The sequence below is a fragment of the Danio rerio genome, chromosome 16 (assembly GCF_052040795.2).
Source record: "Danio rerio strain M-AB ecotype USA chromosome 16, GRCz13ab, whole genome shotgun sequence".
Taxonomy (NCBI): Eukaryota; Metazoa; Chordata; class Actinopteri; order Cypriniformes; family Danionidae; genus Danio; species Danio rerio.
In genome coordinates this window covers 48,748,820-48,776,431 of record NC_141036.1, presented here as the reverse complement: position 1 = coordinate 48,776,431, position 27,612 = coordinate 48,748,820, and the positions used below count along the sequence as shown (strand labels likewise).

Sequence of the window (27,612 nt, the reverse complement as noted above, 5' to 3'; positions counted from 1 at the left end):
CAAAAGGTACAAATTTGTACCTTAAAGGTCCATATTAACACCTCTAGGGTACATATTACTACCTAAAAAGTACAAAAGTGTTCTTCTTCATTTTTTTAGGTACTAATGTATACTTTTAAGGTACCTATATGGACCCTTTAAGTACAAATGTGTACCTTATAAAAAGCTACCACCTCAGTGACAGCTCGCGTACCTTTATTTCTGAAAGTGTAGTATAGTTTATAAGGTTGACTTTTTTTGCATAATCATAACATCCTAATATTGACTTGTAACAATTAGAATTTACTATTCATTTTTATTATGTGGTGCAAAGGGGCTTGCCTAGTAATAACTGGCCTGTGGTCAGCCAATAATCTCTTTATTTCGGTCTGTTATTTATTTACTCCACTGGTTTTTTCATCTTTTGACTCCAAATATACAGTAATACACTCTACTATAATATAATTGAAAACACTATAGTAATTACTATAAAATACCATTGAGATATAAACAATTTATAAAATAATTTACATACTATTTTTGCATTATCATAACCTCATAATTTTGAGTTGTAATGTAACAATTTGGATTTATGATTAATTATTCTTAAGTGGTGCAAAAGGGCTTGCCTATTAATGAGTGGCCTGCTGTTAAGCAGGGTCCATCATTTATTTACTCCAGTACTTTTTTACCTTTTTGACTCCAAAGCATTTTATACAGTATAATACACTCTACTATGGTATTAAAAACATTATATATTTACTATAAATTGCTGTATATTTTTTATGTGGGCAGTTATCACATTTGAATGACAGTTTACTCTCCACTCCCTATTCACAACTTATACTTGGCCCTTTGGAAAATCCACAACCCATCTATTCGCATGACACATTTGGGCTGAAGAATACAAACAGATGTTTTCCCGAACGTACCAGTCTGCAGTTTCTCCAAGCGCGCGCGCTTGACTCAGCTCTCTTTCCCTCTTCATAATTAATAACCGGGTTAAAAATACCAGGCGCGTGCAGGGCTGGTTCTGTAGAAAGAGAGCGGATGGTTTGAGTTGAGTTGTGTTCGGGACGGAGCCAACCTGGATTTCTCCTTGTTTAGTCGCCTCCTCCTCCCTTCATGACATCAACACTGCGGAGGGAGCCGCCGCGGCGCGCGCTCTGCTGCAGAACAACGCCAGTGCGCAAAGGTAAGCAGCGCGCCTCCGCACACAGCAGCATGATACTCGTGCAAACACAGTGACAATGTAATAATAATAATCAGCATGCAATGAGGAAAAGCCTGCAGCATGTTTTGTTGATTGTGTGCTGTTTGTGTCCGCAGCGGATCGTGCGGTATTGATGAGCGATTGGTGATCTGTCAGGATGTCGCTGTACGCTTCTCAGATTAAAGCGTTTAAAGGCTCCGAGCCCAAAACACTTGGTGTGAGTGGGTTTCACTATTTCACACGATCGCAGATGTACAGATGTTTTATTATGATGTGCGACTGGTGGATGGTTATGATGGACGTTATAGCCTGAGGAGATTGTTTACATACTGCACTGTACTGTTGTTGCATGTGACATTTGAGTGGATTCAATGCGTGGTGTCATGTTGAAGATAAGATTTGGGCTTAAGTTTCATAGAAATGCTCTTGTAGTATATTTAAAAAATGACAGCTGGCTAACATCCAAGGACACACCCATATCTGAGAGAGATGCAACACACTCATACTGTACTACATGCTGATATTCTGAACTTGATGGAATTAATAATAATAATAGATTCCTTTATACTTTTTAGGCGTGATAATAAGTTATTTTCTTTTTTTATTGACATTATTGCAGATTAAAAGTGAGAGTTTAGACTAGAGAATATGATAGGATGCATTTTGTTTCATAACACCTTGGTGTATCATCAGTTGTATCATCCTTAATTTAGTTGTTTCCACATATGATTTTTTTAAATCACAAAAATTAGAAGGAAACTCATTTTATGAATAGCCAAGGTTTTCATAGTTTCACTAATAAATAAATAAATTAATTAACTTTTTAACAATCTACCAAAGAAAAATGCAATTACATCTTGAATATCGTGAGGTTAGAATTGAAAGGAAAGAATTGTGTATACACTCCCTGACAAAAGCCTTGTTGTCGATCCCAGTTGCAAGAGCAACAAATAATAACTTGACTTCTTGTTGATCATTTGAAAAAGTGGCAGAAGGTAGATTGTTCAGATGAATCATCTTTTGAACTGTATCCCAATAATCACAAACACTGCAGAAGACCTACTGGAACCTGCATGTACTCAAGATTTTCACAGAAATCAGTCAAGTTTGGTGACGGAAAAATCATAGGTTACATATGGGGGCGTAGGAGAGATCTGCAAAGTGGATGGCAACATCAACAGCCTGAGGTATCAAGACATTTGTGCAGCCCATTACATTACAAACCACAGGAAAGTGCAAATTAGTTAGCAGGACAGGGCTCTTTCTCAAAGTTCAGCCTCCACATCAAAGTTCCTGAAGTAAAAAAAGGTCAAAGTGTTCCAGGAATGGCCAGCCCAGTTACCAGACATGAACATTATTGAGCATGTCTGGGGAAAGCTGAAAGAGGAGGCTTTAAAGATAAATCCAAAGGATCTTGTTGAGCTCTGGGAGTCCTGCATGAACACTTTCTTTGCCATTCCAGATGACTTTATTGATACGTTATTTGAGTCATTGCAGAGATGTATGGATGCAGTCCTCCAAGCTCCTGCGAGTCATACACAATATTAATTCTTTTTCCTCTGCACCATGACTTTACATTCTATACTGTACATAATTTCTGTACAGTGACCAAACTTTTGTATAAGCAAAGTCAGACATTACTGTCTTAATTAAATAATTCAAAATCAAGGCATGATCAGATTTTATTTTGATAAAATAAGTGTACGTTAGAGGCCTTTGCCTTTCATATAAGCCACTTCTGATATCAAATGATCAACTAGAAGTCAAGTTATTATTTGTTGTTCTTAAAACTTGAATAGACGACAAGACTTTTGTCAGGTAGTAAATGTGAGCATCTTAAAATTCCTATAATTTCTCTGGATGTACTGGAATTACTAGTGTTTTTTCAATAATAGTATATACTTCAATAACTACACTGTAAAATTGGTTGCCTTACATTTTTAAGCGGAATCAAATTGAAGTCCATTGAACTTATATTGTTAAACTGACTTAAAACTGCCTGCATAACTTATAAAATCAAGTTAGAACATGATTAACTTATAGTTTATTAGGTTATAATGAACTAAAAGCATAAGCTGTCATGACTAATTGTTCATATATATTTTTTACAGTATGCCAATAATGTATTACACTCTCAGAAGGTATGCAAGCTGTCACTGGGGTGGTACTTTTTTAAAAGGTACAGGTTTGTACCTAAAATGTCCATATTAATACCTCAAAGGTACACATTGGTATTTAAAAAGTACAAAAGTGCTCCTCTTAATTTTTTTAGGTACTAATATATGCATTTGAGGTACCAATATGGACCCTTTAAGTACAAATCTGTACCTTTTGAAAAGGGACCACCCCAGTGGCAGCTTGCGTACCTTTATTTCTGAGAGTGAATACAAAATTATTATCATTTCTTTAAAATATTTATCCATTTTCAAATATTTCCTAAGTCAAGTTTAACCTGATTAACCTAGTCAAGTCTTTAAATTCCACTTTATTCTTAATATCTTGCAAAATAATACTAGTAAACCAATGTGTAGTTTGCAGAACAAAACAAAAATGAAATTTTACTCAAACACATGGCAAGCACTGCCAAAACTAATACTTCTTTTGCCAAATAAATACATATTTCTGCATGTAATACTGTTTGGTCATTTGAAAGATTCCTTTCCTCCTCATTGTTTTAGGCTATTGAGATCATCATTGGTGTTTTGACTGTCATTTTGAGCACAATCGTGTACAAGCTGCACTATCATATCCAGCGGGAGATCATCATCCTCATTGTGAATGGCGCTCAGGTACAAACAAACAAACACACACACACACACACACACACGCAGAGAGTCTGATGCTTGAAACCAGTCATGTGATTAATGTCTCTCTCTCCTACAGCTCCTCATTACTGGTATTCTCCTGGTGCACACTGGGAGGAAGCCGTCCAAATGTCTGGTATGAACAAATGCTTTTATTAAAGTAATCCCACATATCGTGATACTGTCAGTCTGGCGCTCCTAATTAAAGCTCTTTAAGGTCTTCCGTCAGAAAGGACACTTTGCCCCCGTCCCGTATTGACCAAATTAGTTGCAGCCTCAGCAACAGTATTCTTGTCAAACCACAAAGGTCCTCTTTGCATATTGTTTTGGCCAAGAACTGTCTACTTAGATGACAAGACATTATTTAACCCAAATGTAAGTGACCAGCACGATTTCTGTTTTATTTTAGTGAACGGTGTTATTTTAATGTCACTAAGAAACTGTTGATTTTTATTAATATTCATTATACATCCATTCATTCATTATTCATCAATTCATTCATTTTCCTTTGGCTTAGTCTCTTATTAATCAGGGGTCGCCACAGGGGAATGAACCGCCAACTATTCTGGCATGTTTTATGCAGTAGATGCTCTGTCAGCTGCAACCCAGTACTGGGAAACACCCATACACTTTCACATTCACACACACTCATACATTACGGCCAACTTAGTTCATCCAATTCCATAGCGCATGTCTTTGTGTGGGGCATTGGACCACCCAGAGGATAATATTATTTGATTAGTTGTTATTTTATTTATTTTTAATGAAATTTGGTAATAATTTTGATGCTTGTTTGTCATTTTAGTTTTTGCACAAATATAATAATTTTGATTCGATTTAAATAGTTAAAGTAGTCGGTGCCAATGGCTAAGTGGAGAGCACATCTACACATGCACTCCAGTGCTCATGGCGACCTGAGTTCGATTCCTCCCTCAATGCCGATACCTCTCCTCCCTCTGCTCCCCATACTTTCCTGTCAATTCTCTCTACTGTCCTGTCCAATAAAGGTGAAAACCCCCAAAAAATATTTATTAAAAAAAAAATAATAATTGAAGTAGGAATGCACCGATGTATCAGCCACCGATAATTATCGGTCAATATTGAATAAGGTTATTCCTTTTATTTTCAGATTCTCCTGTCCATATCCAAAAACATAACAAATCACAAAATACAAAAACCATACAATTCGATAAAGTCATAAATATACATAATACAACACCATTTAAACATTTATTTAAAGCTATCAGGAATAATAAGAAAAGGCAGTTAATGATAGATTAATAATTTCATGAAGGAAATGAGCTGCACGTCTTTTAAATAATTCAATATTTCACTCAGAAAAAAATCATTAGATAAATTGCAAAAAAAAAAAAAATTAAATACAGTTGTTCAGGAAAGCAACTGGTGTGCACTATATGCTCAGGCGTTAGCACGATATTTGGTTAGTTTGGGTTTGAACATCTTGGACATTAAAGGTGCAGTAGGTGTTGGTGATTGTTTTCAGAAACATTTATTGTTGTGCTGGTTGAAAGTCTCTTCCCATTCCAATAGTAATGATTAAAGTAAACGATCTAAATGTATTTCTACGTATTTTTTATATTCTGGGTAATGCAAAAAGTTAATGTTCTATAAAGTTTTTTAACTGGTGAATGACATGATCTAGTGGGCCTCTGTCATCTTTAATGTGCGCGTTCATGATTTCAGGAGGCGTGGCTTTGGCTGCAGGGGAGGGAATGTGTTTCAAATAAATTATGCTAACGGATAGCATTTTGGCAGATCACCTACTGCACCTTTAAAAAACACCATTCAATCCATGTTGAGTAAAACTCATTTAATGGAGAAAATAGCTAGTACTATAGTAATGTATGCAATTGATAAATATTGGTATTGACTGAAAGGCTTTTGTTAATAATCTGTATCAGTATTGGCAAAAATAATCATATCGGCGCATCCCTTCGTTAGAGAAATTAAAGTAATTTACTTGTTTGGCATTTTTCATGTTTTTTGATTTTGTTGTGTGTTTAGCATTTAAGTAGTCGGTGTGTTTTTATGTATCTATATAATAGTAGTTAATGATTTGTTTTTAACAATTTTAGTTTTTGTTACCTCACACACATCTATGCATAAATTTCATTTCAATTTGAGTTGTTTTTACATTTATAACATCATTTTTTTATTTTAATTTGAGCAATTTAGTTGATTTCATTTGTTTTTTATTGTTGTTTATAAACAGTCGATGATTTTATTTCAGTTTGAATCATTCAAACTGATTCATTCATTTAATTAATTCATTTTCCTTTGGCTTAATCCCTTTATTCATCAGGGGTTTGCTAAAACAGAATGAACCGCCAATTATTCTAGCATGTTTTAAACAGCGGATGCCCTTCCAGCCACAACCCAGTATTGGGAAACATCCATACACACTCATCCACCCACACACACTGGCCAATTTAGTTTATTCAATATACCCATAGCACTTGTCTTTGGACTGTGGGGGAAACTGAAGCACCCTGAGGAAACCCACACCAACATGGGGGGAACATGCAAACTCCACACAGAAATGCCAACTGGCCCAGCCAGGACTTGAACCAGAGACTTTCTTGCTGTGAGGCGACAGTGCTAACCACTGAGCCACTGTCACCCCATATATCTCCATATATTCTATAATAATTTGAAGTATTTTAGTATGTCATGTTAAGCTAAACTAAAACGTCGCTTAATTTACATTAGTAATCTTAACATCATTGTTTTTTTCTCATTTCATGTCCTGAAAATCTTTTTATGGTTGTAATTTGAGGTAATCCTGGTTCAGAAGTGTCAACATTTTAAATACATTCATCAGCATTCATTAATGGAAATGAGATTATCACTAGTACTCTCTGATTAATTAGACATGCGATGATATTATTCACAATTGAAACACATGTTCATTTGTCGCAGGTGCTGACGACCATTGTTCTGCAGTTACTAACAGCAGCATTTGATATTGTTGGATTTGGGCTCATGGCCAGACACATCCCATTCAGAGGAGAGTCATACTACTACAGGGACACCGAGGTAAACAAACAGAGCCGCCCCGACCCGCTCATCCTCCAGCCAAAACACTCCCTCTTACAACCCAAATAGCACGTTGTTAGCTTTAGCATGGTTAGCTTTTTAAAAAGTGGAAAATGTTATACTTCAACCAACCCGTTTGGCTGTGTTCATTGAGAGTTTATTTATTTCAGTAAATCAGATTTAGGAATCAGAAAAGCTGTTCAATGGTTCTCTGAACGAAGCTTTGGGCCAGACTGCAGACGGTGGTTGAGTGAGTGAGTGTGTGTGAGCAGAAAGAGAGATGTGACTCCAGGCTCTGTCCTGCTTGTTTCAGTGGTGTTGTGACCCACTTCACTCTGTTTGGGCTTGCTGTGGAGAAGGAGAGAAAGGGGGACACAAAGAGGTGAGTCGCATTATTAAGCTTTACGACGCTGGCGGACTAAAAACAAGCACATCTTAAGACTTTGAGCAGGAGCAGAACTATCATTTTAGACTAAAGGCTCATTCACACCAAGAGCCAATGCTACATTAGTGTCCACAGGCAGTAATATTGTTATGTTGACTGTATTTTAGCATTGTGTATTTGTTTATTTGTTACTTTAAAGTGCGTGTAAAATCAAAATGTACAATGTTATTATTGTTAATTTTTGCTTTTTAGGTGAACAATAATCTGTTAATCGACTGAACAAAAATTGTTTTGTAATCTTCGATCAAATTATGAGCTTTTTTTAGTGTTTGAAGTGGTGGTGTTTTTCTGTCGACGTCAGTTTAATTGCTTTAGCTACAATATTCTTATGCTGTGTTCACACCAGATGTGGCACGCACGAATAACTCACTCTATTCAAATGTAAATCGACGTATGAACATTTTGAGTTGACTTGCTTCATTTATGCATCAAATTTGCTTCATTTGTGCGTGAAATTCACTTCACGACAGATTCGGATTCGCGTCATGGGCAGGGCTTCTGTCTGCGGTGACTAGCTTCGTTGCTGAATGGCTAACATGGATTTTATTTAGAGAGTAGCTGTGCTTTATGTCCTTTAGGAGGGCTGAAAAACAGCATATATTTGTTCGGCGCCCTGTCTGAGTGCACTAGATCTTTTCAGAGGCCCCTCCAGCTCTGTAAGTTCATCAACTCCTTCAGAAACTATACCTGGATGATAGAAGCTTTCAGCGATGCTTCAGAATGAGCCAACAAATTTGATAAATTTGTTTTTGGCAAGAGGATTTCCCCTCGGGACACAAACAAAGGCACTACCTCATAATCACACCTCTACAAGAGCAAGCTCCTGAGTGGTAAACGTGGCGTGAATGTCCACTAAACTTTGGATTTTCCAACTCAAGTGATTCGCACATTTAGCGTCATACGCGCTGCCTCATTCTCGTGAATTGCAGTGCAGGATGTCTATTCGCGTCTTTGCATTAACTTAACATAGATCACTAATGCTTTCACGCTTCATCCACTTCTTGTGTGAACTCAGCATTAGCCATGCCACTCTTACCATTAGTTTGCTATTAGAGGATGATGTGCAAAAACAAACCCCGCCCTCTGTCTCAGTTGGAAGTACATCCACATACTGAAATAAAAGTCTTCAGCTTTAGACTTCCAGTTCATGTGGAACGTTTAAATGTTTATGGTGCATTCTGATTGGCTGACAATGATTTTATCATTAATTGGCTGAATTTTTTTTCAATATTGTTTCTTGGTGTTATTATTGCGATTTAGACTCTACTGTTCTGTTGCATTTAGAGCAATTGAAAAAATTAAGTAAATCTTTGTTATAATTATAGTTACTGTGCTTGGTGTGACTGAGTTTTAACACAGATTTAATCCACATTTCTCAGTATTTTAGAAGGCGCTTTTTTATTTAGAGTATAGAGTGAAAAATTTGATTAGTAGCCAATAGGAAATAATGATATAAATAACTAGAGTTATCTTACAGCTAATGTTTGCTAAAAATAAAAGTAAGGTAAAGAGCAAACAAAATTCTATAGATGTAAATAAAATTCATTAAAATAAAAAGATAAATAAGATAAAAGATAATTCATTCATTTATTTTATTTTCTGCTTAGTCCCTTTATTAATCCTAGGTCGCCACGGTGGAATGAACCGCCAACTTATCCAACACATGTTTCACGCAGCGGATGCCCTTCCAGCTGCAACCCATCTCTGGAAAACATCCATACACATTCATTCATATTCATACACTACGGACAATTTAGCTTACCCAATTCACCTGTACCACATGCCTTTGGACTGTGGGGAAACCGGAGCACCCACACGAACGCAGGGAGAACATGCAAACTCCACACAGAAACACCAACTGTCCCAGCCGGGACTCAAACCAGCAAATATCGACCAAATTCAACAGTTAGGATCAAATTTTGATCTACAGAATAAACCCAACTGTTGGATTTGTTCATATTAACCCAAATTTGTGTTAAAATCACCAAGCATTGTATAATTAATTAATTTTAAAAACCATGTATTACTAAAAACACTTAAAAACAAGAAAACATAAGAAAAATACTCAGAATTAATCGAGAATCTAAATCTGAAAATCAAATCAAAGGATACATAATGCCGAGAGCCATAAATATTGAAGTTTATAGCTAAAGTAATACACTTTTTAGACATTGATTGATTATTGAAGTATAACATTTTCCATTTTGCTTCTCAGTTGAAATTAATATATATTTATTACCAATATTTGCATATTACTTAATGTATGAGATGCCATATAATAGTCTGGTACCAGTGTAAATTGTTGTATGAATATATTCTTGTGTTTGTGTCTTGTATGCGTGTCTTACAGTTCTTAGTGAACGGGATCTTGGGGACGCTGATCGGTTGCCTGGTGTTAGCATGTATCATTGGTTTGGTTGTGTCTCTGTTTGGGGTCTACGCTCTTTCTGTTAGTGCCATTAAGGTAAGCGTTTCAGCATTATAGTGTGAGGGAGGTTTCAGTATGTGAAAATGCAGTTAACCCCCCGAGAATAGCACAAGTGCAAATGTGATATTGATCTTAAACAACAGTTCTGTAAATAATAAGTTAATATTCTGATATAATATGCACACAATGTTGTATATACTGTATTGAATTATTATATATGAAGCCACCCTGCATCTGCATCTCCAGATAACACTCAGCAGTGTTTGCTTTCTAAATGAATCTGTGTTTTGAATCGGTTGAACCAATGATTCGATTGGCCATTTATATAAAGAGCTATTTACTTCATTCTTAAACAAATTAGTAGTTTAATTAATTGATCTAATGAGCAAAGACTCAGTCACTTAAGTTCACTACACTAAAAATACATTTGACCACACATTCTTTCAGTCAGATTTACACAATGTCTACAAAACTTCTTTCCATCAAAAAAAATTGGATTAAGTTAGCATTCGGTATTTTGTGTTTCGCTTGTTCGATGGCTGTAAGCTGTCAAAACACCTTTAGAAAACTTGCTATGAATGCAAAAAACTGAAAAACATTGACCCGATGTGCAACAATGTTTGTAATAGGTGGGTTAGGAAGAAGGCAAGGTCGGCGAATCAGGTAGGAAACAAAGATATTTATTTTTATAAACTTTAAAAAATAACTCAAAACTCATAGGGGCATTTAGCTTCTCAGGTCATTCATGCGTCCCACAGGTAGCTCCTGAATACTGTCTCTTCGGCCCAGTTACTGAAAAGAAAACAGGGGTTAAAAACAATCTTAATTACACCTACTTTCAGCCGCCGGTTTTCTTTCTCGCTCTCACTTCATGCTGGCCGTTTGATAAAAATCATAGGATGTCCATCGATAAAAAGTAGGGGTTTAACCCTGGTGTAACAAAGCCAGCTAGTGAAGTGCTGTGCAGGTAAACCTCACTCCTCTGACCTCTAATGGTGCTCTAGCGACAGATGCTAGAGGCCATGGTCTTTAGCCTCCTTGTTAGAGCAACCGACTCCCATGCATGCAAAAGGTCGCCGGTTTGATCTCCGCTTTGGGCAGGTTGGGTGGTGTAGGACCGGTGGGGTTACATTGGTGCCGTGACCAGGATGGGAGTGAGGTTTGGGGGGTGAGTGTAACAAAGGGCAGCTATTGAAGTGCTGTGCTGGTAAACCTCTCACCTCTGACCTCTAAAGGTGCTCTAGCGACAGACGCTAGAGGCCATGGTCTTTAGCCTCCTTGTTAGAGCAACCGACTCCCATGTGGAAGGTCGCCGGTTTGATCCAAGCTTGGAGCGGGTTGGGTGGTGTGGGACGGGCGGGGTTACACTGGCATCCCCGTATCATAATTGGCTTTATCACTCTCCACCAATCAGCTGGTGTGTTGTGTGCAGTCTGGCGCAATATGGCTACCGTTGTGTCATCCAGGTGGACGCTACACACTGGTGGTGGAAGAGGATATTCTCCCTAAAAATGTTTAAAGCGCTTTGAGTGTCCAGAAAAGAGCTAAATAAATGTAAGGAATTATTATTAGTATTGGCAGCCAAACTGTTTTGGAGATGCAATGCAATAAATGATCTGTAAATATTTGAAAATACCAATTTAGATGTAACTTCTGCATTAAACTCTATGAGCAATTGACATGATTCTTTCTAAAACTGTGTTTTGTAAATGTCTATTTGATTCATTTCACATAAAAAAATAAGTTTTATTTTAAATTTTAATCGATATTTCAGGCTTGAAACTGACTGTCCAGTTGCTGTTTTTTTTGTCAGGAGCTGACCCCCATCCCTCACTCCACAGCAAACCAACATTACGGTGTTATTGTTCAGTCCCAGAACGCAATCCATGCTGGGAACTGACACACTGAGAGACGTTCAGAGCAGAAGGGCGCAGTTTTAGCACACTTTTACACCAACTGCAAAAGAGGACTGTTTCACCTAAAAACCACTCACAGGTAAACAACCACCACTACAACAACAACAACAACTACAAAAAAAAAACAACCTTTTGTGATGCTGTAAATACTTTTTTCACAAATAAAGAATGGATAAAATCTCGTTTTTTGCTTGGCTCTCGCTGTCACAGCCTGTAGGACTGCTGAATGCTCGACTCAATAGTTATTCGTGCCTCCTTAATTTTCACTCTTAAAAATGAAGCTTCTTAGCATGAAACGTCCGAATCCAGTGTTTTAGACATGCGCTAGAAGGGTAAGTGTGCTTATTGTTCATAGGGTTTGTGAATTTCAGCATTAAGTGCGTAAATGGGGAATGAGAACGGTAAGAAGGTTGTGATTTGGTCTTGTTTTTGTAGCATTTTGTACCACTTTTTGCATGAATCTCTTTGTATTAACGTTTGTTTTAGCCACATGAGGACACACAGGGCAACATCTATCAAGTTCAATCGAATCACAATTTGAGAAATCTCTATTTAAAAACTAAACATCGTAAGCAGGCCAAATCGTGTTACAAACATGTGCTTACATAATAAAAGCTTGATAAATGTGGCTCGTGTTTAGTGAAACTCCTCTAAAGCAGAGTATTGTGAAGTTTAAAACACCAGTGAGTAACTTTAAAAAAAGCATCGCTTGGCTTTTTTGTCATCTCGTTTTATCCGTACTGATACTTCAGGAAAGCTATGATGACTGCCAACTCTGTAAGTGCCACCAATTGTGACCAAAATCATGGACACCTATTGACTAAAGCTCAGAGGTTGAACCCTCGGTCAAGGGCTCGACTTTGGTGATGTAAAAATCCTCTTGTGGAAGCATGTGTTGTTCGTTCTGTGTCTGTAGATCTTGGTCTTTATGACAGCATGTGAGATTTACATCGTGCCTGTTCTCCGTGACCTCTGTAGTGATGTGTAGTAAAACAGAAACCTTGTAGTGTGTAGTTATATGGCCGTGTTTGTGTTTGTATCTGACCGAATGATATTTCAAAATAAACTTGATTTAATACACAGTCTGATGCTCTGTTGTTTTATTATGTCAAAGTGCGTACTGACAGTAATAACAGAAGATATTAATACAGATGCGTATCAAATCTGTGTTGAGAGTGTAATTCAACTCCAAAAAATGGGTTTAAAAAAACTTGATGTGTTTTATTTATTTGCAAAATCCTTTTATTAAATGCATTGCAGTTGGGATATTAACATGTTAGAATGAAGAAGATGTCAGCAGTATTTTTGCTCCTGTATTTAAGCAGAAATTAGCAATACTACTAATAAGTACTACTTACACTTTTATATAAAATATCTTTAGGAAAAAAATCTATATTCAGATTTTATTTTGTTTGTTCGTACATCATTTGCATGTTCATTCGTTTATTAATTTTCCCTCAGCTTAATTCCTTTATTCATGCGGGGTCGCCACAGGGGAATGAACCGCTAACTATTCCAGCATATGTTTTACACAGGGGATGCCCTTTCAGCTGCAACCCAGTACTGGGAAACACCCATACACTCTCATTCACACACATACACTACGGCCAATTTAGTTTGTTCAATTCACCTATAGCACATGTCTTTGGATTGTGGGGGATACTGGAGCATCCGAAGGAAACCCACGCCAACATGGTAAGAACATACAAACTCCACAATGAAATGAGAGTTGATCCAGCTGGGACTTGAACCAGCGACCTTTTTGGTGTGAGGTGACAGTGCTAACCACTGAGCCAACATGTTGCCCTTTTTTAGCCTGCGCTATAAGACAATTTATTGCTAAAACATAAAATATATGTATATTTTTACTGTATATATTTTTAATTATTTATTAGTTCTTTTTCTTATCAGCTTAGTGCCTATATTAATCTGGGGTCGCCACAGCGGAATGAACCATCAACTTATCCAGCGTATGTTTTACTCACCCACACAAACCCACACAAACACAGGGAGAACATACAAACTCCAGACAGAAATGACCCAGCCGAGGCTCGAACCAGCAACCTTCTTGCTGTGAGGCGACAGCCCATACCCACTGCGCCATCGTACAGAATTATTGTTCATATAGTTATTAATAGCCCGAACCCAATAGTTTTTTTTTTTAAACAAATAATAATCTAAAGGTGATGTGGTGGCGCAGTGGGTAGCATTTCTGTGTTGAGTTTGCATGTTTCCCCGCGTTCGCGTGGGTTTTCTCCGGGTGCTCCGGTTTCCCTCACAAGTCCAAAGACATGCGGTACAGGTGAATTGGGTAAGCTAAAATTGACCGTGGTGTATGAGTGCGTGAGTGTGAATGAGTGTGTATGGATGTTTCACAAGTGATGGGTTGCGGCAGAAATGGCATCCGCTGCGTAAAATCCTATGCTGGATGAGTTGGCGGTTCATTCTGCTGTGGCGACCCCAGATTAATAAAGCCGAAAAGAAAATGAATGAATGAATTTGTAAAAATTCTCAACAATTTTCTGAAAAATAATGCACTGAATCATTTCAATCCTTTTAAATTATCAGAGCAAAACATCTGACATATAATCACTGTTGCATTTCTAAATAGGCTATGTTTGCGGAAAATCAATCGTCGTAAATTCAGCAGTCTGAAACCTCTTTTTTTTCAGTGGTACTTAAAGAGAAATAGATATTTATATACATTCACCGGCCACTTTATTAGGTACACCTAGTACCAGATTGAAACTCCTTTTGCCTTCAGAACTGCCTTAATCCTTCATGGCATAAATTCAACAAGGTACTGGAAACATTCCTCAGAGATTTTGGTCCATATTGACATAATAGCATCCCACAGTTGCTGCAGATTTGTCGACTGCATGCATCCATGATGCGTTTTTCCAATCTTCTATTGTTCAATGTTTGTGAGCCTGTGCGAAATGTAGCCTCAGTGGTATACCCAGTGTGGTCTTCTGCTGCTGTAGCCTATCGGCCTCAAGGTTGGACTTGTTGTGTATTCAGAGATGCTCTTCTGTATACCTCGGTTGTAACGAGTGGTTATTTGAGTTACTGTTGCCTTTCTATCAGCTTGAACCAGTCTGGCCATTCCCGTCTGACCTCTGGCATCAACAAGGCATTTGCACCCACAGAACTGCCGCTCACTGGATATTTTCTCTTTTTCGGACCTCTGTAAACCCTAGAGATGGTTGTGCTTGAAAATCCCAGTAGATCAGCAGTTTCTGAAATACTCAGAACAGCCTGTCTTGCACTAACAACCATGTCACGTTCAAAGTCACTTAAATCACCTTTCTTACTTATTCTGATGCTCGGTTTAAACTGCAGCAGATCGTCTCGACCATGTCCACATGCCTCAGAGTATTGAGTTGCTGCCATGTGATTGGCTGAATAAAAATTTTCATTAAAACGCAGTTGGACCTAATAAAGTGGCCAGTGAGTGCAAATACCTTAAAGGAGAGTACAAACAAAAAAAGCTGTAAAAAAAATTGTGTATTTGTTTGACAAGTTTAAGTCATTGTGAGTTAGCAAGGCCTAGCATTATTTGTAATATCATTTTTCTTTATTATTATATTATTTTTTAACTTTGTTTTACCTACTGAGGTTATGTACTTCTATATAACTCTGCTTTTCATATCTAGTCTATGTACACTCTGGCATTGTTCTGTTTATGTTGTTCATGCATTAATGAAAAAATGTTTGGGGGAAAAAAGAATGCTACTTTATCTGGTGTTTAAATTTATGAAAATATGCAAATAAGTGCATATTAAACCAGATACCTCATTTGCAAATGTAAAAGTAACTTTTAAGAATTTTTTAATACAAACAACTGTGAATATGGTGTTAGTTTTTTCTTAACATAAAAAAAAAGCTATTTATTTTTGCTTAGGTAATTTTCATAGTGTCTTGCCATAATTGAATATTAATTTATTATATACAATCATCAGACCTCTTTCAGGTGAAGTTCATGAATATTTATCGCGTATTCATACGTCCGCTCAGTTCCTCTTCCTGATTGGCTGTATGGAATCCATATTATTTTTAAGAGAGGGACTTTTATTTTAAAACATCGGAAGACATTTTCCGGATAGTCTGTTCGGGTGGTGTTTGTTATGGTTTGTATTTTGGGTTCAGAGTCTGGACATCATGAGGGTTTTTCAGCATTAAACTCACCTGAAGTTAGTTATCTTGTTCACGACTTGATTACTTGTACCGTATACAATTTACTGTCAATATTTTGGAGTGATATGTCAAATTATGAATGATAAAGTTGATTATCATATTTTGTGGTGATGTCATACAGTATGGAGAAGGTCCGAAGGATTCTGGTTCATCTGTCAAAGGAAAACGCCGCTCCGCAGTGCGCTCGATTCCTGCAGGTCAGCTGAGCTAAACAACATATATAAAGTAACATAAAACTTGAGTATAATATATAAGGACATAAAAAAAAAACAATTAATATATAGTGACATCGATTTATGATCTATCTATCTATCTATCTATCTATCTATCTATCTATCTATCTATCTATCTATCTATCTATCTATCGTAAATAATGAAATATCTTTACATATATCTATTTATATATAATGAAATTATATTAATTACTTTTCTGTATATATTAACAATGTAAATATGATAATTGTAATCGTATAAGAAATAATAATAGTCTTAGTTTTATCGTTATTAATATTATAAATTATTTAAAATATATAATGTATACTGTTATACAATATACAATTCTAAAAATATATTTATATATAAATATATTTATAAATAATATAAATAAATACATTAATAAACAATTTGAGTAAATTATTAATAATATAAATAGATTTATTAGTAATTAAATACATTTATAACAATATTTTGATTCAATAATTGCTTTATTGGCATTACAAATATATTGCCAATACTATATTACATTACAAGTATAGTACATACATGTATAATAAAAAAACACAGTAAATAGTAGTAGTGGTAAAAAAATTATATATACATGTAATAATTAAATAAAAATAATATATCATATTATTCAGTATATCATGTTTATATTATTCAATAAATCATATTCATATATATATCGATAAAAATTATTATATATCAGGATTAAACTGTACATTTAACAATCAACAACAATAAAACAAACATAACAAGCAATAAAAATAAAATATAATCATATAAAATCAGATTTATTTATTTAAATCTGAAATGTGTGTCATTAATTTTCAGAGCATAACTGGACACTTTGTCGGGAGTGCTGAGGATCAGGCGACCGTGAGCTGCTCTTTGGAGAATAACAGATTTATTTTAGGTGACCGGCTGTGTGATGGAGGAGTTCCTCTGAAGGTGAGCATTGTTTTTTTTTTTGCTCATTTTCAGTCAATCCAGAATATTATCAGTCACTCAAACTGTTTGTTCTCCCCTAGAGGGCGTCGTTTTGCCCCATCAAGTACCTGTCAGACTCGGAGGCCGTTTCTCTGCCCTCTGAGACCCTCAGCCGTGGGGTGGATGTGGGCGTGGCTGTGCTGCTGCAGTCAGCCAATCAGAAGCTGTTGCTGACGCGACGTGCCTCCAGTCTCAGGAGCTTCCCCAATGTTTGGGTTCCTCCTGGTGAGTGTGGTGTTTACTGCTGTAGGGCCAGACGCTGCAGGGCAAAACATTTTTTTTATTTTATTTTCTTGCTCCTATTTTAAGATTTTGAGCTTTTGGCTCTTTAAAAATTGATTACTTCTGCTGTCTAAAGTTAAACACTTTTTAAATTCCACCACTCTAGAGATGGCTGTCCATGAACTTTACTGTGGCATGTCAAAATCCCAGGTTTCTCGCCTTCAGCTGGTCCAAAACACTGCTGCTAGATTTATTTGTAATAGCAGAAAATATGACCACATTACCCCTCTTCTAAGAAGCCTTCATTGGCTGCCTGTGCAATTCAGAATTGATTTTAAAGCGCTTTTACTGGTTTAAAAATCCCTTTATAATCTAGCCCCATCCTATCTCTCAGAGCTGCTTCATTCTTACACTCCTGTGAGATCTAATAGGTCGAGTGAGCAGAATCTTCTTTCAGTTCCACTGTCTAGTCTAAAACGTAGAGGGGACAGAGCTTTCACTGTGGCAGGTCCTCGGTTGTGGAACACCTTGCCCCTTGAGATTAGAATGGCTCCATCATTATCCATTTTAAATCAATCATTTAAAACCTTCTTAAAACCTACCTTTTTAGCTTGGCTTTTTAAGATTATTTTAATAGTTCATTCTACCGCTAATTTTTGTTACATTTTTACAGACGTTTTTTCTTGCTTTATTTCAATGTTTTTATATTCTGTCTTTTTACTTTTTTTTTTTTTACCTTGTCTTATGTACAGCACTTTAGACAGTCTTATAAATAAATGAACTTGAACTTGAAATATTATTTTTTAAATATTTTTCAAAATATTTACATTATTTTTTTCAGTCTAATTGAAAAATAACATAAAAACATATTAAAGTCCCTGCTAACCCCTGATTAATTGCACAGCTACTCTCTAGTATCTGACATGTCCCTCTCATTTGCAAATCAGACAATGTTTATTATACCACAAGCACAGCAATAGAAAATTACTGCTTCCCAACATTTTCCAGAGATAATGCAGACCTTGAAATTGTGACATTCCCTTGTCTCTTACTCTTGAAAACATTTGCTGCTTGAATCCACACAGTCATAAGATTAGAACAACATGGAGAAATGAAATAATAATAAAGCATTAATTGTTGGAAAATAGTAATAATAAAATATCAATAAAACATAATCAACTGACAAATAATAATCAAATCATTAACTAATAATCAATCAAATAATATAACGATAATTATGTAAATGACTAATGATCATATGATTAAATAAAGTCATTGAATGAAGAATAAATGAATAGAAACAAATGAAAGTAAAACTCAACACAAATAGATGGTGGTTTTATTAAAACATGCACATTCATGGCACATGTATTCATGGCTTCCGATGCAGATATCTGCATCTGTTATTAGTGACTGACTGTGATTTAATGTACTATAAAAATGTAATTTATAATTTAATTTGCATAGGACAGTAATATATAGCTTCATTAGTTTCAACATTTTAAAGCAGTTTAATGATTTAATACATTTCATTGAATTTTACGTCATTCAATGCGGCGCACTGACTTTATGGAGAGCTTACAAACTACTTACTACGGTTTTCCCTAAGAACATGAGGTACAACCGAAGAGAGTACAAATTTAGTAACAAACTAGCCAGTAGTTACTAAGCATCGAGTGTAGACTTTACGTTCCAGTTTAAGAAAGAACTTATGATCAGCTGGTGCAGGGGTGGCCAACCTTCCTGCAGATTTCAGTTGCAACTCATATCAAACACACCTGCCTGTAATTATCACGTGGTGTTCAGGTCCTAATTAATTGGTTCAGGTGTGTTTGATATGGGTGGCAACTGAAATCTGCAGGAAGGTGGCTCTCCAGGAACAGGGTTGGCCACCCCTGAGCTGGTGCAACCCTACCCTGAACTGTTTTGGGTTTATTAGTGTCTTTATTTGTGTAATCTCATATCTGGCTCTTCATTAAAGACAGTGAGCTGAGGTTATCTGTTGATATTAAAACACTCACAAAAATGTGTGTGTGAATACTGTGGTGTTCTGGACTAATGAGTGCAATTTGTTTTGTTCAGGTGGCCATGTGGAGCTGGATGAGAAGGTATAAAAGCTTTTCATAACATTTGAACACAGTTGCACATATTCTTTTTTAATTACTGTACTAAAAATTTTAAAATATTTAATGTTTTGTGTTTTCATTTGGTTAAAATTCTAAAACGACGTAATAATTTTAAGGTTTATAAAAGAACAAAAAAAAGTCCCTCAATGTGTCTTCTGTTCCAAACATTCATTCATTCATTCATTTTCTTGTCGGCTTAGTCCCTTTATTAATCCGGGGCCGCGACAGCGGAATGAACCCCCAACTTATCCAGCAAGTATTTACGCAGCGGATGCCCTTCCAGACACAGTCACACACACACTCATATACTACGGACAATTTAGCTTTCCCAATTCAACTGTACCGCATGTCTTTGGACTGTAGAGAAAACTAGAGCATCCCCAGAAAACCCACGCGAACGCAGAAAGAACATGCAAACTCCACACAGAATCGCCAACTGAGCCGAGGCTCGACCAGCGACCTTCTTGCTGTGCAGCGACAGCACTACCTACTGCGTCCCTGCTTCGCCCCGTTGTCCCAAACACTTCGACCAAACAATATATTTTTGCTTAATATATCAATTACATTTTTTCTTTAAAAAAAACTTTAAAAATAAAATATCACATTATAAAGGTTTTGGTAAATTTTTTTGTTTTGTCATTTTTCATTAATTTTTTAAAATGCCTGTATGGCTTTTATTTGTACTTTAGTTTTAGTTATTTATTATTATCAGGTCATATTCAATGACATCAATAATAGTTTAAACATTTTATTAGGTGTAGTCAATTTAAAATGTAAAAATAAAAGTAATAATAATAATAATAATAATTGTAATTGGTTTATTATCTTTTAAAATAATGTACAATACAATATATGTTTAATAAATAAGGATTTTTAAATAAAATAAATATAAAATGAATATTTAATATATACAATATATATTAATGAATATAAAATATAAATATAATAAAATATAAAATATATTAAAATATAAATATATTAAATATAAAATAAATATTTAAAATTGATTTCCCATATTCATTAAATAAATTAAGCGGTTTAGTGTACTGACATATAGCACCGTGGTACTCACAGTGACCTGAGTTCAATTCCCTGCTCGAGGTCCTTTGCCAACCCTTTCCCTCCCTCTGTTCCCAATACTGTGCCCTCTACTGTCTATCCCAATTAAAGGTGAAAAACCCCTAAAAAAAATAAAATAAATAAAGGTTTTTAAGTTACCTATAATAACCCTGATACAATGCAAATATATTTGTGAAATAAAATAAAAAACCTCATGAAAAATATTCATCAATGTCCTTCAGTAAGTTAAAGTGATTTATTTATTTTTTTAATACTAAAATAATATTCTGAATGGTCCCATGGCTCACAAATTTTTGTGTTTGTGTGTGTTTTCACATGGCTGTGTGTGTTTTGTATAAAACTAGCTCCTGGATGCCGGACTGCGAGAGCTGCTGGAGGAGACTGGTCTGAATCTGAGTCCTGATGAGATCTGCTCTCGTCTGCTCGGCCTGTGGGAGGTGTGTGTATGCCAGTCTTTTTCTGAGACCTGTAGCCAAAGTCCAGCGGGGCGGTAGATTCTGATAGATTGGGGGCCAAATGTTTGTGTTACCCAGAACAGAAAGTCAAACACAGCACACATCTGTTGTCCATCTCAAAGTCTTCATCACTGGCATGAAGCTGCTGGCTCCAGATGCAAACCTAATCAAGCTAATTCAGAAAGTTTACACTGATTTGCACAAAACAAACCAATATCAGATGATAAAGAAACAGTTAGTTTAGAGATGTTGTCATCGTGTCCTGTCTGGATGTTGTTTACAAGTTATTTGTATTATTTAGTTGAAAACAAAGCTTTGAGACAGAAGTTTTACTGCTAATTTTCCTTCCCTGGACCAAAATCACAGTGAAGAGTATCCAAAAAATACAGGCTGTCTCTCTAAAAAAAGTCTAATTTCAGATCTAAAATTTTAGGTCTTAGAAAATCTTAAATTCACAGAAAGAATGTCGTGTCATTTTACATTTGGTCTTAATTTTGCTATGTCCATGTAAATTTATTTATATTCAGTTATTATACTTTTAAAAGCTTTTTAATAAAAAAAAAGAATATATGTTGAAAAAAAATGTGTATGTATAAAACTAGGGGTTGTTTATATATTTTATTTATTTATTTATTTATTTTTGTAAATGTGGCTAAGAAATATCTTTTTTTTTTTTTTTTTTTTGATGGAGCAAGTAAAAAACTGTTCCACTCCCCCATCATAAAATAGTCTGTAGTGTTTAGCCCTATTTAAACCTGAAATTTTATTCATAATGGTCTTAGGGTGCTTTCACACCTGTGAATCGATTCAGTTGTTCCAAAACAGAGATTACAATTGTTACATTGTTGCTCTTTGTTTTTGGAGCGGTTCGCTTTCACACTGCAAAGTTTCTAATCGGACCAAAAGAGCTAAAACAAGTCACGTGCAAGTAAACTCTCCTTACATTGGTCAGAGTCAGGGTTTATTTTGCAGCGTCCCGCTAAGCTGTCAGGAGAGGTGGTGGTTTAGTGGTGATTGACAGGGTGCGCGCGCGTGACGTGTCTGAGGAGAGACGCGGTGGGGAGGGGTGAGAAGGGTGCGCGACGATGCCTATTTGAGGACCGGGAGGGAGACGCGAGATTACCGGGAGATCATTACTCGTTTGCGGGCATCCGGAGACTCGCGAAACTTTCCGCCCTACTCATAATTCTCTCTTCATATAGCCGTAAGCATATTACATATCCATAAAACACTGTGATATAACCGCGCTCGGATCGGATCGCTTTCTCACTGCAATCGAACCGCTCCAGGGTTCGTTTCAATCGAGCCGAGACCACCTCACTCAAGCGATCTCGGAGCGATTACTTTGACGCGGAATAGAGCGCGATTGCCCTGTTCACATATGCCAAACGAACTGCGCTAACTGGGCAAACGAGATACGTTCCGAAACAAAAGTGTAGGTGTGAAAGCACCCTTAGAATGGTCTTAAAAAATCTTAAACTTGACTTAATAAAACCTGCAGAAACCCTAAAATAGATACTTTTTAAAATACATTTTTGCAGTATAAATCATCATTTTTTTTTCTTTGCTAAATTGTTGCTCAGAGATTATTCTTAATATATTATTTCGTTTTCAAAGAAGAAAAAAGATCTTCTCGAAATATTAAGTATAATAGTAGTGATGGCAAAATCTTAATTTCTCGTTGAGCTATCTCTTTAACTAGAATAGCTACAGTAATGTCTAAATATTGTTTTGTTTACAGAGACTTCATTTATTTATTGTAAAATACTGTAAAAACAATATGATAAAATGTTATTAAAATTAAAATATATATATATTTAGTTTTATACTATTATAATATATAAAATTTTAAAAATGTTTATATTTTAATTTATTTAAATAATTCCAACCTGAATTTTTATCAGTCATTCCTGCAGCTTTGGTGTCACAAGATCCTTCAGAAATAATTCTAATGTGCTTATTTTTGAGATACCCTTTTCTGGGCTTTTTTGATAAATGAACAACATTTATTTGAAATATAAATTTAGAAAACACACTCTTTCATCTCTCTGACACTTTAACCGACACTCAATCACACGTGATCACCCAGGGTGGCACGGGGAGACTGTGAAAAAAAAACTTGCCCCAGTAAAAATGAACTGTGCCCCAGTAAAAGCTTTGAGATATGATTTACTATATGCAAGTGTATTAATTAAGAGGGGTAATCCCAGAATAAAGACGTTAGGGATCGTTCACATTTGGTGTCTTTTGCACGTGCAAGTTTGTTACTCTCTATGTACAATCGAAACAACACTTGTGAAACCAAACTGACACATGCACACAGAAATATATGGGGTATTTCGCACAGGGTGTCATTTAAACTAGAACCGCCGCATCCGACACTTGTGCAGTTATGACACAGGTGAGTGGGCTTGACAAACCACCTGTAAAAGCACTTCTCTCTAAAAAAACAACACCTCCCTAACAGTTCCTTTGTACAATTCACACTTCTTGTGTGTATTGCCTCTTCTTGATCACTGAATGCCTCCTCAATTGTAAGTTGCTTTGGACAAAAGGGTCTGCCAAATGACTAAAAGTAAATGTAAATAAATATTGTCGCATTATAAGTGCATTTATCTTGACTTCTGACCAACTTAATGCCTTCTTCCTGAATAAAATTAGTTATTAATTATGCATTTATTTATTAATTTACCTTCGGCTTAGTCTGTTATTTATCAGGGGTAGCCACAGCAGAATGAACTGCCAACTATTCCAGCCTTGCTGTGAGGTGACAGTGCTAACCCCTAAGCCACCATGTCGCCCCAACTATTATTTAATTAATAATAAAGATGAAGCTAATTTACTTGATATGATGTTTTCTGCTCTTGTTCTCCATCCAGTCAGTGTATCCGCCCATGTTGACTATAGGACTGCCTAAGAGACATCATATTGTGACTTACATACTTCTGAAGAGCTCTCAAACACACCTGCAGATTCAGGTACAACTTAAAGTCAACCATACTGAAACTACACATATATATACTACATATTTGGGCATTGGCTACCCCCTGTTGTTTCTCAGGCTAGTTTGCGTCCGGATCCTGCTGAAGTGAGCGCGTGTGTGTGGGTGGATGCAGATCTGGTGAAGGCTGTGGTTTCTGCTGTAGACGGTGAGAAAGAGTGTGTCCAAATTCCGGCTGACCTGCCAGAGAGCATCAGGTATGGCATGTTTAAACTTTTAGATTGACTCTAAAATTAAATGTTTATTAAAACTGTTAAATATGACATGACAAAAAGTAATGACAACAAATGTTATTTGTTACTTTAACTTATTTTAGTAAGTTAAGCAGGTTTCAACTCATGTTTTAAGTTATAGTTTAACTTAATATTTTCAGTCAGTTTTGATGTAAGTTGAGATGACTCGAAATGTTATTTTGATTCAACTAAATAATATATTTATATTTTTTAAGCAATAGCTTATTTCAAGAAGTTTTAACTTTTTTATTTTACTTTCAGGAAATACTTTTCTGAATAATGTAAAACAATCTAAAATATTAGAGTGCAAATCACTACTACTTGAAGCAAGAATTCTTTTACAATGTAAAATGAAAACTTGTGTTTGATACATCTGGTTTTCATGGCTCATGTAGTATAATTTTCATTTATTTATTAGGCTGAACATTTCCCTGTGTATTTCGGACTTCATTTATTTTCCCTCAGCTTAGTCCCTTTATTCATCAAGGGTCACCACAGGAGAATGAACTGCCAACTTATCCAGCATATGTTTTACACAGCGGATGCCCTTCCTGCTTTAACCCTGTACTGGGAAATATCCGCACACACTCATTCACACACATACGGTACGGCCAATTTAGTTTATTCAATTCACCTATAGCTCATGTCTTTGGACTGTGGAGGAATCCGGAGCACCCAGAGGAAATTCACGCCAACAGGAGGAGAACATGCAAACTCCACACAGAAACGCCAACTGGCCCAGCTGGGACTCGAACCTGCGACCTTCTTGCTGTAAGGCAACAGTGCTAAACACTGAGCCACCATGTCGCCCCCATTTCGGACTTAATTCTATTAAACATCTTGCAGAATGCAGTATTATTTTCTGGTTATCATGTGTATTTCATTTAAATAAACTGCATCTGCCATTTGATTTCTTATTCATAATACACACAACTTCATTCTTATTAAATCAGTACAGTTGGAAGCTGAATTTCTTTCTAAACCTGATATGTATATTTTGTATTTGTAAAGAAATGAAATAATTAGTATATAATTGTTTGATCATTTTGGTTTATCATGGAAAAACAATAAACAAATAAACGAAAGTTTATTTATGTGGTTCTTGGTCAAAGAAGAAGCATCAAACCCCGTACCAACAGTTACATTTATAAATCTCTAAAGATTTTACAGCAAAAATTGCACAAATTGAATGAAACTGAATGTCGAATTGTCCCACAAACTAGAAGCATGAAACAGACTGTGTGAACCAGCATTTTTATTTTTAAGTTTTAATTATCTCAACCACGTTCCTGGAGGACCACCAGCACTGCATGATTTGGATGTCTTCGTTGTCTGTCACACCAATTACAACTCTTTTAGTCTCTGCTAATGAGCTGATGATCTGTATCAGGTGTGTTCGGTTAACGAGACATGGAAAATATGCAGAGCTGGCGGTCCTCCAAGAACATGGTTAAGAAACACTGATTTAAAGAGCGTAATATATTAGTCTTAATACTTAATACACTGTTTTGAGTGTTTGTTTTCTTTATGTTGTTTGTGGTCAGTGTGACAAAGGTTTCTCCAGACGGTGAGATGAGCGAGTCTTCTCTGCCAGTGTCTGTGCTGTGTAACCGGGCCCCGGATTATGGCGATGACATTGAACGCGTGAGCACTGGAACCAAATTTGCCTTAGAACTGTGGTTAAAAACACTGGAGCATCATGCTGAGATGGGCTGACGGCTGCTCCTGTACGGTACCATTTAACCAGTGCCTTGAAAAACACAGCGCCACCTGCTGGACTGGAGTTATTCCATGTTATTTGGGCACAACATTCAACTCAACAATTTTGTCAAAACTGTGTTATAGTAATAGTTTTTATTAGAATGTGAATGAATGAATCATCACTTGAATGTTTGTCATTGTGGCACTTTACACAGTTTCATATTAAATGCAACAGAAATAATGTCTCGATTGTACTACAAGGGGATGGTAAAGCCCCCTCTTCGAAAGCTGGCAAAGTCTTTTACCTTTCATTCCGCAATTAACTACAGAGGCTTTGTTTGAAAGATGGATTATTTTAATTTCCCACAAACAGATGTTAAAATTACGTATATATATTGCGTGCGTCTTGGTAACTTCCAATAATGAGATGCTTTCATATCATATCTGAAATAAACTGTTAATGGACTATTATTGAGTTACTGTTATTACCAGTTTGATTCTAAATTCTAAAGTTTTATGTGCACATACTGTGTGTGTGTGTGTGTGTGTGTGTGTGTGTGTGTGTGTGTGTGTGTATATATATATATATATATATATATATATATATAAAACAGTTCTGTCTGGTTCTCAAATCTGATTGGCTGATAGCCGTGCAATATTATGCAATATCAGAACTCCTACAGCCTCTTTACCCTTTGTGTATTATTCCGCCCACATACAGCCAGCAAAAAGCAGACACTACAGATCTAAAGTTAAAGATGCTTGCTCAACTGTTTAACTGTCAGCTTATGATTTGAATCCGCAAAAAAGTAGTTCCTCATACAAAAGGGTTTTTGAGACTCTCCATGTTTGATTTTGTTTTTATATACACAATTATGCCGTCAAACTGTTGTATAAACGCAATATCACACGAGTAGCAGTGCGATATGGCTGTATATCAACCTGCGGTTTCGTGCCATCGCACGCCTCCCACCAGTGCCGATATACAGCCATATCGCACTGCTACTCGTGTGATATTGCTCATATATATATATATATATATATATATATATATATTTATATATATATATATATATATATATATATATATATATATATATATATATATATATATATATATATATATATATATATATATATATACACACACACACACACAGTTGAAGTCAGAATTTTTAGCCCCCCTATTTATTTTTTTTTCAAATTTCTGTTTTAAGGAGAGAAGATTTGTTCAACACATTTCTAAACATAATAGTTTTAATAACTCATTGCTATTAATGTATTTATTTTATCTTTGCCATGAAGATAGTAAATAATATTTGACTAGATATTTTTCAAGACACTTTTTTTACAGCTTAAAGTGACATTTAAAAGCTTAACTGGGTAAATAAGTTAACTAGGCAGGTTAGGGTAATTAGGCAAGTTATTGTATAACAATGGTTTGTTCTGTAGATTATCGAGGAAAAATTTAGCTTAGGGGCTAACAATTTTGTCCCTAAAATGGTGTTTAAAAAATTAAAAACTGCTTTTATTCTAGCCAAAATAAAAC

The 27,612-nt window shown here is 35.8% G+C and overlaps 3 protein-coding genes across 12 annotated transcripts in view; 2 read left to right on the top strand and 1 right to left on the bottom strand.

Annotated features, from left to right (window-relative positions):
- The window catches only part of dpy19l1l (dpy-19-like 1, like (H. sapiens)), a 754,017-nt gene that overhangs the window by 390,477 nt on the left and 335,928 nt on the right, over positions 1-27,612 (bottom strand). The window lies entirely within an intron of this gene.
- si:dkey-7j14.5 lies at positions 921-12,926 on the top strand. 5 transcript variants are annotated; one of them, XM_087285820.1, is made up of 8 exons: positions 1,148-1,174; positions 1,309-1,409; positions 3,871-3,981; positions 4,076-4,132; positions 6,937-7,053; positions 7,367-7,435; positions 9,849-9,962; positions 11,740-12,926. In XM_087285820.1, the coding sequence occupies exons 2-8, from the start codon at positions 1,350-1,352 to the stop codon at positions 11,824-11,826; spliced, it is 615 nt and encodes a 204-aa protein (XP_087141946.1). In that variant the 5' UTR covers positions 1,148-1,174; positions 1,309-1,349; the 3' UTR covers positions 11,827-12,926.
- Positions 15,926-26,534, top strand: nudt17 (nudix (nucleoside diphosphate linked moiety X)-type motif 17). 5 transcript variants are annotated; one of them, NM_001030103.1, is given in 9 exon segments: positions 15,926-16,035; positions 16,161-16,236; positions 17,090-17,206; positions 17,287-17,470; positions 19,550-19,575; positions 21,018-21,110; positions 24,008-24,106; positions 24,190-24,326; positions 25,907-26,528. In NM_001030103.1, coding segments are annotated over 8 exon segments (903 nt in total). In that variant the 5' UTR covers positions 15,926-16,035; position 16,161; the 3' UTR covers positions 26,079-26,528.